The 13,345-nt window shown below is 38.6% G+C and overlaps 1 protein-coding gene across 11 annotated transcripts in view; it reads right to left on the bottom strand.

The window, feature by feature from the left end:
• Positions 1-13,345, bottom strand: part of SP140 (SP140 nuclear body protein) — a 94,604-nt gene that overhangs the window by 31,766 nt on the left and 49,493 nt on the right. For 10 of the 11 annotated variants that reach the window (XM_037850645.1, XM_037850636.1, XM_037850642.1 and 7 more), the window contains 5 exons: positions 13,152-13,229; positions 11,415-11,498; positions 9,222-9,302; positions 2,011-2,115; positions 1,131-1,184 (listed from right to left, as the gene is read on the bottom strand). In XM_037850645.1, the coding sequence (XP_037706573.1) occupies positions 1,131-1,184; positions 2,011-2,115; positions 9,222-9,302; positions 11,415-11,498; positions 13,152-13,229 (402 nt within the window). The remainder of the gene's footprint in view (positions 1-1,130; positions 1,185-2,010; positions 2,116-9,221; positions 9,303-11,414; positions 11,499-13,151; positions 13,230-13,345) is intronic. The other variant, XM_037850644.1, reaches the window with a different exon arrangement.

Raw genomic sequence — 13,345 nt, 5'->3', positions numbered from 1 at the left:
AGATAACAAAACTTTACTCTGGACAAATACGAAGAACAATCACCTGAAGGCAATTGAGAGTAAACAAAAGCAAGCACAAACTGAAAGGAGTCAACACTCAGAACAAGAGAATGGCACTGGGTGAGTCTCCATTTTTATGTAATCCAGCCTATACCATGTGAAGCAACTAGCACTCCAGTGGGAAATTGAATCTTACTGACTTGAGGAACACAAAGACTGAGTTTGGGACAACCACAGCTACTAGAAAGTGAGGGCAAAATCCTGTAAAGGAGACAGCTAGAGGAGGAAAGCCCCAAATTCTCTGACTGATTCTGCAACCACGTGTGTGGTGGGCAGGCTTCAAATAGTCCAAATAAGGCTAAAAGAACTGAACTGTGATTTGAGTTGCCACTCATCACAGGGGACACTGAATTTGCTGTTAGAGTTCAGCCAAGTTAACTACCTCTTTAAAAAGAAAACTCAATAATTCTTCAGAGGAACATACCAGAATCTAGAGTTTCATATCATTGAGAATGTCCAGGGTACTTTCTAAAATTATTCAACAAGTAAAGGAACAAGAAAGCATAACTCATTCTTAAAGAAAAGCCATTCAACAGAGATAAATCCTGAAATGACCCAGATAATGTAATTAGCAGACAAGACTTTAAAGTAGGTATTATAACTCAGTTGAAAGATATAAAGGAAAATATGTTTGTAGGAAATAAAATGATAGAATATCTCATCAGATAAATAGAAACTATAGAAAATAATTTTATGAAAATTCTAGAACCAAAAAACACAATATCAGATATAAAAATGTTCACTGGACAAGTTTAACAGTACAATGCAGATGACAGAAGAGTTAGTGAACTTAAGGCTAAATCAATAGAAATGATCTAATCTCAAGAAGAAGGAAACAAAGGACTTAAATACAGGATAATCTTCTCATTTCAAAGTCCTTAATTTAATAACATCTGCAAAGTCCCTTTTGCCATGTAATGTAATAGAGTTTTCAGGGATGAAGACATGGACATCTATGGAGGGCCATCATTATGCCTAACACAGTATAGGAAATAATAATAATCATGAAACTTTGGTATTAAACATTTATTTGTAACATCAAAATCAAGTAAATTATTTTTCACTCTTACTTCTTTTCCTTGTACGTTTTCCCAAAGTAGACTTGTTTCCAGTATCCACAGTAACTAGAAAAATAAAAGGTGGTGGTAAGTAAACAATATTTATAAATAAAAGTTATAAATCTTAGGACAACTCATACTGCAGAAGGCTTGAGTTTATAAGAATGTTTGGATTATCACTACTCTCCTCCTTCTAAAGAATCAGAAAACCCCTGAATTGAGACCTAGGCTTCAGGATAGACTCTGGGTCTTGCTTTATTTCTCAGTTGGACTTTGAAATAGACTTTTAAATACTTATATCCTCCAGTTTCCTCAGGGATAGAAAGTTATCCTGCCTAGGTCCTAAGATTTTTGTAAAGACTAAGTACAATATTCTGAGCAAAAGTTTGTAGAAAATCACTATAAAAACTAATGACATGCTGGAGGACATCCATCAAAAATATGTACTGGTTTACGAAGAGTCGAGCTGAAGTCTTTCCTCCTGCCAGTCAAGTAGCAGGACCAGTTATCTTTTGAAGGCATTTCTAAGATTGTGACAAATTATCCACCAGCAGAAGTATGATTGGATTTCTTGGGCTTCATGGAAGACTGGATGTGACAGGAATGAAAATCACTGTACGAATCCAAGACTTTATTATTAATATGCTAACATAGTAAATGAGATAATGCCATTTTTATTAACATACTTCTACTACATCATCAATATATAATCAACAGAGCCCATTATGTTAAACACAACTTTATAATGATCTCTTGCCTCCTTGCTGTTCCCAAAAGGGTCAAGTAAAGCAAATGTAGAGAATGGGATTCTGGGATGCTCTAGACCATCTTCCCTGTCCTCACTGAGCCCCCCCCCCCGCCCAAGACCCCCGGGCAGCCTCATCCATCATACCAGGTGCTTGGCTACTTTCAGTCCTTTCTTCTTCGGCTCCTGGAACACTTTCTGTGAAACAGACGACACAGGAACACTTTTCAACGTCAGGTGCTGGTAGCTCTGCTGTTAGGCCAAAATTCCAATTTATGAAGAATTTTCATTTATTCCACCAGTGATCTATTTTTCTGTCCCTTACTGATACCCCTTTTCCTATTTCTTCCAGTGGAAACTTTTCCTTTTATTGCCCCTACCTACACCAACTCTTCCTTTAAGTCTCTCTGTCTTTTTTCCTCTCTTGTCTTTTTCTCTTTATCAGAACTCTGTTTCTTTCTATTTTAATTATTTTTAAAATCACATCAGATAGCAGGCTGGAAGTAAATTCTTCTGATTCTCCTTCTGTATTCATTTGATCTTACGGTTCACAGTATATTGAAGAAAAACAGAAGATTACTGTCCCTGGATCCCAGAAGAGTGATCAGGGAAGATTCTCTGTTGTTCTCAGCTGCATACTGATATTCTGGGCTAAAGTGACTGGCTCCTTGGGAAAAAATATACTTGTTCCAATAACCACATCTGAGCTCCAAGAGAGCCATGCTTTCCCCATCTCTTGTACTTCATTCTCCTTTTCTCTACTTTTTATATTTCTACTTAAGAGGTCTCTTAAAAAAGTTCTTCTAGGAGAGACTAATTGTCTTTTGAAAATAGTAAAAAGTAACCATCAGAACCACTTTTAAATTTGTCACAATTGGTCAATGACTACTAACATCAGTAACCACATTTCTGAAAGCCAATCAGGAACAGAACTACACTTCTAAAAACTTCCCCATCAGTCACAGCCTCAGAAAGCCCACTTCCATGACTAAATACTAGCCTATCTGTAAACATCTCTGCTTCTGAATCTGCAATGCCTGAACCACATGCTTCCCAAGACTCCATATAAAATCAGCAGTTTACTTTTTTTCAGAGACTCTGTTCTATGCACACAGTGACTCCTCCCACCAAGTGCCTTGCTTAGCAAACAACAAATCCAGCTTCTACCTGCAGATATTGCATGGAGGCCTCTCCCTTCAAGAATTGGAGTTCCCACCAAGATCATCTTGAAGACCTTGTGTAAGAGTGTTCTATGGGACTCTTGGACCAACACACATGATTCATAGGCCTTTTGTTCCCAACTCAGATTGTCCTCCTGATCTGCCAAGTGAACATGTCTCAACAACAAGCTGAGCTCTGACTTGTTTCATTGAGCTCCTGTTTCTGAATTTATCTTATTATTTAAAGATATGTGTGCAATTAGATATAAAAGGAATTATTTTTTTTTTATTTGGAGGTGCAGCCTTTAGTAAATATTCTTTCCACTAATGAACTTATTCTTCTGCTTCTTCAGTTATTCTTCAGTTATTCTCACCCAGATTTATCTTCACCACCCACTTATATCTCATCTGTTCCTTGTGCTACCCTTTCCTTGGGGTTTTCCTCAGGAAAAAAAATTATTACATTACATGATACTCAGTTAAATTGTTAATCTGGAAGACAGATCTGTAGAAGTTGAATTTAAACCTGGATCCAGGTTTGTACAAAGTTTTGTCTCATGTGTTTGTTTGTTCTAGATTTTCCTGAGCTTTTTGATTGTTGTAAGATAATGGGCCAAAGGAAACAGATGGAGCCATAGGTCCAATAAGTCCCCAATCCAAGCCAACCCCAAAGACCAACAGATGTGAGTACATTAGACCAACAGCCAATTTGTGCAAAGATGTTTGGTCACACTTTGTCTTTATCTTTTATCAGAGAGAATGTGAGCGAGGCTATCTAGATTGGGTCCCTCCCTAAACTTTCATAAGGAAACTTAGTGTGTCAATTGAAAAAAGTCACTTAGTTTAGCATGAAACTGGAATCTACTAGTATCATGCAATTTATCTGATGACCCCTCCTTAGTCTCTGCTGGATTGATGAGTCCAAGACAGCAAGCATGTGTTTACTTATTACCAAATGTAGTGGTCTCTTTGTTGTTTGTCATGGGCTTGTCTTTGCCAAAGCCACAATCACTTCTGTCCACATTCCTGCTTCCTCTGTTACTCTTACTCTAATTCTAATTCTTGTACTTATCTTAACAAATGGCAAAGTTTCACTGTAGATGATTTAGAGTTGCAATGGGGAACTTTTGACATCAAAATAATGCATTTGATAGTAGTTCTATAAAGCAAAAAAAACCACAACGAATATTTTATAGTCAGATTTTTAAATTGGTATGCTGTAACTTCCAAAGGAAATGCTCAATCTACATAGCCTCACTCACAGACCCTCTGATAAAAGTTAAAGAAAAGAATTCATCTCCACTAAAATCTTCTGAAACCTACCTAAAATCTGAAACCCACCCAGATTTATCTTCACCACCCACTTATATCTCATCTGTTCCTTGTGTTACCCTTTCCTTGGGGTTTTCCTCAGGAAAAAAAAAAATATTACATTACATGATACTCAGTTAAATTGTTAATCTGGAAGACAGATCTATAGAAGTTGAATTTAAACCTGGATCCAGAACAGAGTTTAGGACTCTTACTAAGGAATATCTCAAATCTCAAAATGACAGACAAAAATTTCCTACAGAGTTTAGGATTATTTTAGATACTTACTGTCCTTGGCCATTAGATCTGTACTAACTAGTTCACTTAATTCTTAGTCCCTTGGGTAGAGAAATGGTTAAAGCCACCAAGGTTGCAAATATCAAGAGAGGGTTCAAACAACCCAGTTATGCATAATTCAAAAAATGTTCCTGAGAAGGCAAGCAGAATAGGATGCCCATTTCAGCACTCTTTTCCTTCAGGGTAGACTGTACAAGGACTCAAATTGTAAACAAAATAAAGGTGTATCAATAGAAAACTTAAAGTATATACTCCAAGCAATTTCCAACCAATATTATGAATCATGCATAGTGTGGGTTTACTAATGTTCTGTTCAACTATAACTTGATCATGTATAGGAGAATTTTCTAGGACTTCTAAAAATAGTCCTTTTATAGCATATGACTGTGTGCTTATGAAAACCTTTTGGCTCACACTCCCTTTATCCAGTGTATGGACAGATGAGTAGAACAATGGGGATAAAACTTAAATGAATAATAGGAGGGGAGGAGAGGTATGAGATGTTTTGGGTATTCTTTTTTACTTTCATTTTTATTTTTTTTTTTGAGTAATGTAAATGTTCAAAAATTGTGGTGATGAATGCACGACTATGATGATCCTGTGAACAACTGATTGTACACTTTGGATGACTATATGGTATGTGAATATATAGCAGTAAAATTGCATTAAAATAGCCCTTATTTAGTACATTTAATCTGGTGATTCTATTTGCAGAATAGACCCCTACCCAATAAGTTTATAGGGTCTTTGTTAAAGAAAATAAAGGAGTGTTTCTTAGATAATGGTTCCAAAGTAACAATTATAGGTTGGGACATGGAAAACAACTTAGGATTGTTAGAAGTTTCCACTGAGTATCTTTAGTCATCTGAGGGATCTGATGTTCTATGTAAAGGGACTGATGGTAAATTCAGTGGCATCCATGTCAACAAGGAAGCTATTTTGCTGTCATCTATATTTATAGGCCATTACCCTTGAGAGTTTATTTTAAAAAACACACAGGGATTTGTTGGGTGCTAGGGTCTCCTTTGGGTTGGCTTTCCTGGATGAAATTTGGAGAGCTGAACTGTTTCTCAGCAAATACGAGAAGTTGGTTTTCCTGGTGGCCCCTGTGCTTGTGATATCCAGGTTCCTGATTTTCAGAGGATTGAAGACTGTTCAGTCATGTTTTTATTTCAGCTATTTTATCTGTGCTACTTTATAGCCCACTGACTTTCCAAAGCTCTTTGAAAATATACTACCAAAAGTTGAAGATAGTCTAATCGGAGAGTTCCCATTTCAATTTATTTCTTCTAAGTTCCATATTTTAGGTCTGAGAAAATGTACAAAAAAAGGACAAAGCTCCATTTGACTGGGAATGCTCCTCTTCCCTACCTAATCCATTCCTTGGTGGACAGCTGGAGGCTTCCTGGGGTTCTCCTCCATCACAGGTTTCCCTACAGATATCGCTGTCCTCTATAGAAGGTGTGTAGTCCTTTAGAGGTTTCAGTATACCACCAAGGGATAAATATGGCAGAAAAAGCAAAATTATGACGAAACAGAAGGATCTAGAACAATTGAGTGTCTAGTGTTCCCACCCACAGGCCACCTGATTGACAAGTTAACATTAGAAACTGAAAACAATTAAACCATCTTGGGAAGTTTTCTTTCTCCCACTCCCTTTCCATATACTCAGATTGCTCTCTGCTTTTCCCTCTTTCCACTTTGCTCTGAACATTCTGCCCCTATTTCTTGCTCCCTTTGTCTCCAGGTGTCTCCCTGTGACTTGTGTTTTCATCTCCTTCTCTGCTCCTACTTATTTCTTTTTCTCTTGCATCCCTGATTTTCCTCATCTATTTGTTTCTGGATATCTTTCTAGAACTAGAGGTCAAGAAATGTATTCCAGGAGTATTATAATTTATATAGGATATAACCAGTAGAAGACATGAGATACAGGGGAGTGTGCCAAAACCATAATCTTGAATACAGGAAAGAGTGATCAAAGGCCAGACGTGAGAGACCTAACAATTAAACCTACTGGAAAGGTCTATACCAACTTGAGAGTAAAAGGATGAGAGGAAAGTGAAGAGCTGAACAGATAGACAGGTAGCCAATGGTGGGGAACTTTGGAACCCATGGAAAGAAAACACGATTTAATCTTTAGAGAAACAAAATAATTGCGTTTAAGTGGAAAAATAATGTGATCTGATTTTCTTTAGAAAGAATCAGTATTTTGGGAGCTGGAACAAAGGAAGAAGAAAATGAATGTTATTATTCTTTCCCAAGAAAGAAGGAATAGAGATCTGATTTAGAGTTTTTCCTTGGACATTGAGAGAAATGGACAGGTGGGATATACTCTGAAGGCAGAATCAACAGAACTTGTGACTGATGGAGTCTGTGGTTGAAAAGAAGGAAGGAGTCATGGATCAATCCTGTTTCTGGTTTGAGTCCTAGTGAGAAAATGAGAAATGGAGAAAAGTTTCTAGTTTCAGGGAAGAAGATGTTGGCTTAAGTTTTACATGTGTTTAGTTTGATGTTCCTGAAATAATCCTTGCTTAAATGTCTTTGGGCACTTGGGTAAATGACCTTAAGAGACTGGTTTGTTGCAGACATGCATTTGAGCATTGTTAGGATACGTGAGAGCAGCAAGACTACTGGAGGAGAGGATTATTACTGTCTGGGTAGGTTACCAGCGCCAGTCTGACACCCAGGGACACCTTAGTCTGAAAATCTACTACAGAAAAATGTTCCATGTGCAAGAGGGTGCTTCGGTCTTCTTTCCTATCTATGGGCAGTCTCTGAAAGTTTCTGTTTCCATGCCACAAGGGTGTTTTTTGTGCATCTCTTTGACAATCCAGGCTGCTCTCTCCCTGACTTCTTCCTGTGCCGTTGCTTTTCAGACTTTTGCTTCATCAGTGATACCTTTATGCTATTTCCCCTGTAAGTGTCCTACCATGAGGCTCTGGTCCACACCCCTGGGGATCAGAAGGCTCCCCTGAACTCCACTTTGAATTCTCTCCATGTGACCATACTGGACCCCATAGCCTGACTCACAAAACCATCCCCTGCAGTGAGACACCCACACTTCCTGCTCTTGCTTTACAATTTGACTTTGTCAAAAACCTATAAACATTTTTGACCTTTACTTCCTCATCTATAAATTAGAGATTATGCTAGTTTGCCTGTCTCTGTCTTGAGGTTTGGTAAGGGTTAGAGGAGATATTATTTATTAAAATACTTTGAAAGCAGACACCATAATCCAATAATTTGATGAATAAAAGCCCTCAAAACTATAATTTGGAAGGGGAAATAGGGAATTATTGCTTAATGGGTATACAGTGTCACTTTGGGATGACGAAAACGTTTTGGAAATAGATGATGGTTGATGGACACACAACACTATGGATGTAACGAATGCCACCCTTAAAAATGGTCACATGGCAATTTTTATATGACATATCCTTTACCACAATAAAATCTTTAAAAAGCATTATTCTCCAAAGAAGGTATTTAAATCTACTAGGATGGCTAATAATTTTAAAATGGAAAATATGTGTTGATGAGGATGCAGAGAAATTGGATCATTTATAAATTGCTGGTGGGATTGTAAAATGGTGCAGCCACTGTAAAAAAAAAAAACCAGAATAACCATATGGCTTAGCAATTCCATTTCTAGTTATAGACCCCAAAGCATTGAAAGCAGGCACTTGCACACCGATGTCAATAGCAGCATTATTCACAACAGTCAAAAGATGGAAAAAACTGAAGTGTCCGTCACCTGATGAATGGATAAACAAAATGTGGTATATACACAAAAAAAGAATATTTTGCTGTCATTGCAAGCAATGAGGTATACTGATATATAATATGTGATAAACCTTGAAAACATTTTGATAAGTGAAATAAGCCCAACACAAAATTACAAATATTGTATGCTTCCACTTATTTGAAATACCTAGACAGAAATTAGATTGCAGGTTACCAGGGACTGAGAGCAGGAGTATGTTTGATGGCTACAGAATTTCTGTTTTGGATGATGAAACTGTTTTGGAAATACTCAATGGTTGATGGCTGCACACTTAAAAATAGTTAAAATGACTCCTTTGGTGTGATATAGACTTTATCACAAGAATATCTTTAAAAAATATTATTTAGGCCTAGAATGAGTGATCCATCTTTTATTTTGTAAATAAGATATAAGTACTGTGTTTCTTTTGAGGCCTTTCTAAGAATGTAATAAAATAACAATATTATCCACCACTAGGTTGATTCTTTGCCCTTATTCTCTGTAGAAGATGAGGAGTAAGCATGAGTTGGATTTAAGTCTTTAGTGTAAGTTACATGAGTGTATGAAGGAGACAAGATATTGTCTGACCCTGGCCTGTTACTACATATACATTCCAACAAGAACGCCCATTCACTTAAATATAGACTTTATAAAGACTCCCTGCATTTTCCAAAAGGCCCAAGTATAGATACAGGGACCTCAAGATTAACTGGAATATTCCTTCTACAGTATGCTCAGAGAAAAATCCATGAAGAAAAACCCAGCTCTGGATTCAACCTCACAAAACCCTTGCAGCCCAGGGCTTGAAATCTCCTCCCTTTCCTTACCTGCCCCAGCTCTTTGGGGTGAGAGCCCAACTTCCTGTGCTTCTCCTTCATCACACACTTCCAAACATTCATCGCTTCTCTCTGTGGAAAGGAATGAAATCTCTCAGAGGTCTCATATATGGCCAGGGGGGAGGCATGGCAGGAACCCACAGTGCAGACGCAGGGAGCTCAGGCACCAGCCTGGTTGGCCCCGGGGGTTCACTTAACCAGCTGGTTAACATGGAGCCTGTCACTGTCACCAGAGACCCAGAACCATCCACCCATCCCGTACACCTGATTTTCTACTCCTTCCCCTTCCCCTGTCCTCTGCCTGTTTCTCCGTTTCAGCCCTTTTCCCATGCTGCTAGTGTCCCTAGTTGCTTCTCTGTGTTTTGATGTATTTCCGTCTCTTTTTCTGATCCTGTCTCCTTTTCTCCAGTAATCCCGACACTGCTTTTTATTGCCTTTCCTCATCTCATTCATTTCCTTCTTCTTCCCTTTCTCAAAATAGGGGTCAGGAAAGGCATCCCAGAAAGAGTATGATTAAACCAGGTTACGGAATGGGATAGAGTGAAGTGGGCCAATCACTGAATTCACAGAATAGCAACTTCAGAGGATATCATGTGAAAGAAAGGTCAGAATGTAGTAAACACTGAAAATATTTATACTATCCATCAATGAGGCAGAAGAAATAAGCAGGGAACCAGGGATGGACTTGGAAGTTACAGGAAGGGTGACTGACTTCATCCTTAGGGCACAAAGCTCACCACTTTTAGTGGGAAAATACTAGGATCTGGTTTACATGTTTCAAATATCAATTGTGCTCAAGTGGATTAAATGGATGTGATGGCACCTGAAAGGAAAGATGAGACAAGATAGACACCTCTTGCTTGTCATCTTCAAGGGAGTAGTGATGTAGACTGCCTGGGCAAGGTGGGAAACATTTAGAAGACAAAACAGACAGAACTGGGGACTGATGGGGTGAATGCAGAATTGAGGGAGCAGTCAGGGATACATTCTAGGTTCATGGCTTGAGAAGATGGGACATTTCTATTCTCCTTACTGAGAGAGCAAACCCTGGAGAAGGAGCTGTTTCCGGTTTCAGGAAAGAGGTTGGTTTCATTTGTGGAAGACTTCAGTTTCTGAACAACATCCAAATGGGGAATGTCCAGGGGTAAATGGTGATCTTAGAAGACAGGCCTGCATAGCAGTCATGTACTCCAGGACTTTTCCATTAGCTGAGAACAGGTGAGGCCCCGGGGCCAGATGGTTGCTCTCTGACAATGCTCCAGGTGCCCTGTACCTGCAGACACCATCGACTGAAAACTCACACTGAGATGGACCCCTCTTGGCAGAAGTTATTTCTCTCCAATGACTTTTACTTCAACACTACAGGGGTCCATCTTTTCTCATCTCTTTCTTGTACAGTGGTTTTCACTCTTTAATGGTTTTAAAGATTTGACTTTAAACTTTCTCTACATGGTTTACTTTGTGATTCCCTGCCACACTGTCTCTGTGTCACTCTCGAATTATTTTTTGCCTCTATACCAATTTGCATTATTTAATTTCATTACGTAATTGCCCCCAATTTTTATATATCTATATCTCATTTGTTATTGAGTTTATCCCCTTTCTACTGAATCTCTTACTTTCTCCTTTTCTATCTCTACTTCACTACAGCTAAATGTTCTAGCTGTCTCTACAGTTTCAATTATTTTATACATTTCCTTTGCTCTCAAAAATCCCTTTTGCCGTATTTACAAAAGTTCTTCCCATCCAACACCAGAGACACTTTCCCTTGTCAGCGCTATAATGAAGAGCTCTCATGTGACCTTACTAAACTGCAAGCCTGTCAACTGTCCACAAAACTTATGTCCATATTCCTCGTGCTTCTAGAAGTAGGCTCAAACTACAAGCACTGCCTCAATTGTCCTACCCAGAGAAATGTGGATCTGGATGCAATTTAATAAAGAAATTTGGCCCTTCTTCTTTTAGGACCCCAGCCTACATTTGACAAATGCTGTCTCTTCACATTCACCTTTATCCTTTGTTTCTCTCACAGTTTTAAGAAAGAAAACCACAAAACAGGCACAATTCAATCTATCTTATGTATCCATGAAAGACAGAAGCATGGGAAGGGAGGAGGAGATTTGTTCTAAGCCAACCAGAAAACAAGGATTTATTGAGATGATTGGGTAATTAAATCACAATTACCTTCTCCCCTGGATGGTCGTGTCCTGGACACCTGCTCTGGTTCCACTCTGTTTCTCTTTTGGGGAGGGTTGGAGTCAGAAGTCACTGGAGAGAAACAAGGAAATGATAAGCCATGGTGGGTGACCAGGATACAGACCTCAGCTGCTCGTGATAACAATGCTGTGAAAACTGGATCTGCTCCAAGGACTACCCTGATGGCCACGTAGTCTTGCTCTACTCACTTCCATCTTGTTGCACCTTCTTCTCCTACCCTCTACTTCTCAGTGTCCTACAGATAGATCTGCCTCCACACATTTCTGCTCTCTGGCTATGCCTCTCTCTCCGTCTTCTCTCTTTTTGCTCTTATGTCTTCGTCTTTTCCAGCAATCCTCTGCATCACTTTGATCCTGTTATCTGTTCTAACTCTCTTCTTAGAGTTCACTACTATCTCAAATGGAAGGCGCCATTCCAATACCTTGTGTCTTTCTTTGATTTCTCTTCCCTCCCCACCAACATTATTTTTTTTCTGAAATGAAAGCCTTATATCTGCAACACATTGAAAAATGGGCAATGGACTAAGCAGATATTTCTCCAAAGAAGGTATTTAAACCTACTAAGATGGCAAATACTTTATAAATGGAAAAAAATGTATTGATGAGGATGTAGAGGAATTGGAACATTTTCGAATTGCTGGTGGGATTGTAAAATGGTGCAGCCCCTGTAGACAAACAGAATAACCATATGGCTTAGCAATTCCAATTCTAGTTAAAAACCCCAAAGAATTGAACCAGGCACTTGCACACCAACGTTCACAGCAGCATTATTCACAATAGTCAAAAGGTGGAAGAAACGGAAGTGTCCATCAACTGATGAACAGATAAACAAAATGCGGTATATACATAAAAAAAGAATATTTTTCAGTATTGCAAGCAATGAAGTATACTGATATATAATATGTGATAAACCTTGAAAACATTTTGATAAGTGAAACAGGCCCAACACAAAATTACAAATATTCTGTGCTTCCACTTATTTGAAATATTTAGACAGAAATTAGATTGCAGGTTATCAGTGACTGAGAGCAGGATAAGGGAATAAGGAGTACTGTTTGATGGCTACAGAATTTCTGTTTCGGATGATGAAACTGTCTTGGAAATACTTGATGGTTGATGGCTATACATTATTAATCTAATTAATGCCACACTTAAAATAGTTAAAATGACTCATTTTGTGGGATATAGACTATATCACAAGAATATCTTTAAAAATATTATTTAGGCTGAGAATGAATGATCTATCTTTTATTTCGTAACTAGGATATAAGTACTGTGTTTCTTTTGAGGCCTTTCCAAGAATGTAACTAAATAACAGTATCATTAACCAGTAGGCTGATTCTTTGACCTGATTCTCTGCAGAAGATGAGGGCTAAGCATGGGTTGGAATCAAGTCTTTAGTGTAACTTTCACGAAGAGTACGAAGGAGAGAAGATATTGTCTGACCCTTGTCTATTACTACTACAAAATGAATATCTACACATATACATTCCAACAAGAAGGCCCATTATGTTAAACATAGACTTTATAAAGTCTCCTCCCCACATTTCCCAAAAGGCCCAAGTATAGAAAATGGGACCTCAGGATTAACTGCATATATTCCTTCTACAGTATGTTCAGAGAAAATCCATGAAGAAAAACCCAGCTCTGGATTCAACCTCACAAAACCCTTGCAGCCCAGGGTTGGAAATCTCCCTTTCCTTACCTGCCCCAGCTCTTTGGGGTGAGAGCCCAACTTCCTGTGCTTCTTCATCACACACTTCCAAACATTCATCGCTTCTCTCTGTGGAAAGGAATGAAATCTCTCAGAGGTCTCATATATGGCCAGGGGGGAGGCATGGCAGGAACCCACAGTGCAGACGCAGGGAGCTCAGGCACCAGCCTGGTTGGCCCCGGGGG

This window comes from Choloepus didactylus, chromosome 9 (assembly GCF_015220235.1).
Source record: "Choloepus didactylus isolate mChoDid1 chromosome 9, mChoDid1.pri, whole genome shotgun sequence".
In the NCBI taxonomy this organism is placed as follows: domain Eukaryota; kingdom Metazoa; phylum Chordata; class Mammalia; order Pilosa; family Megalonychidae; genus Choloepus; species Choloepus didactylus.
This window is presented reverse-complemented; position numbering and strand designations above follow the sequence as displayed.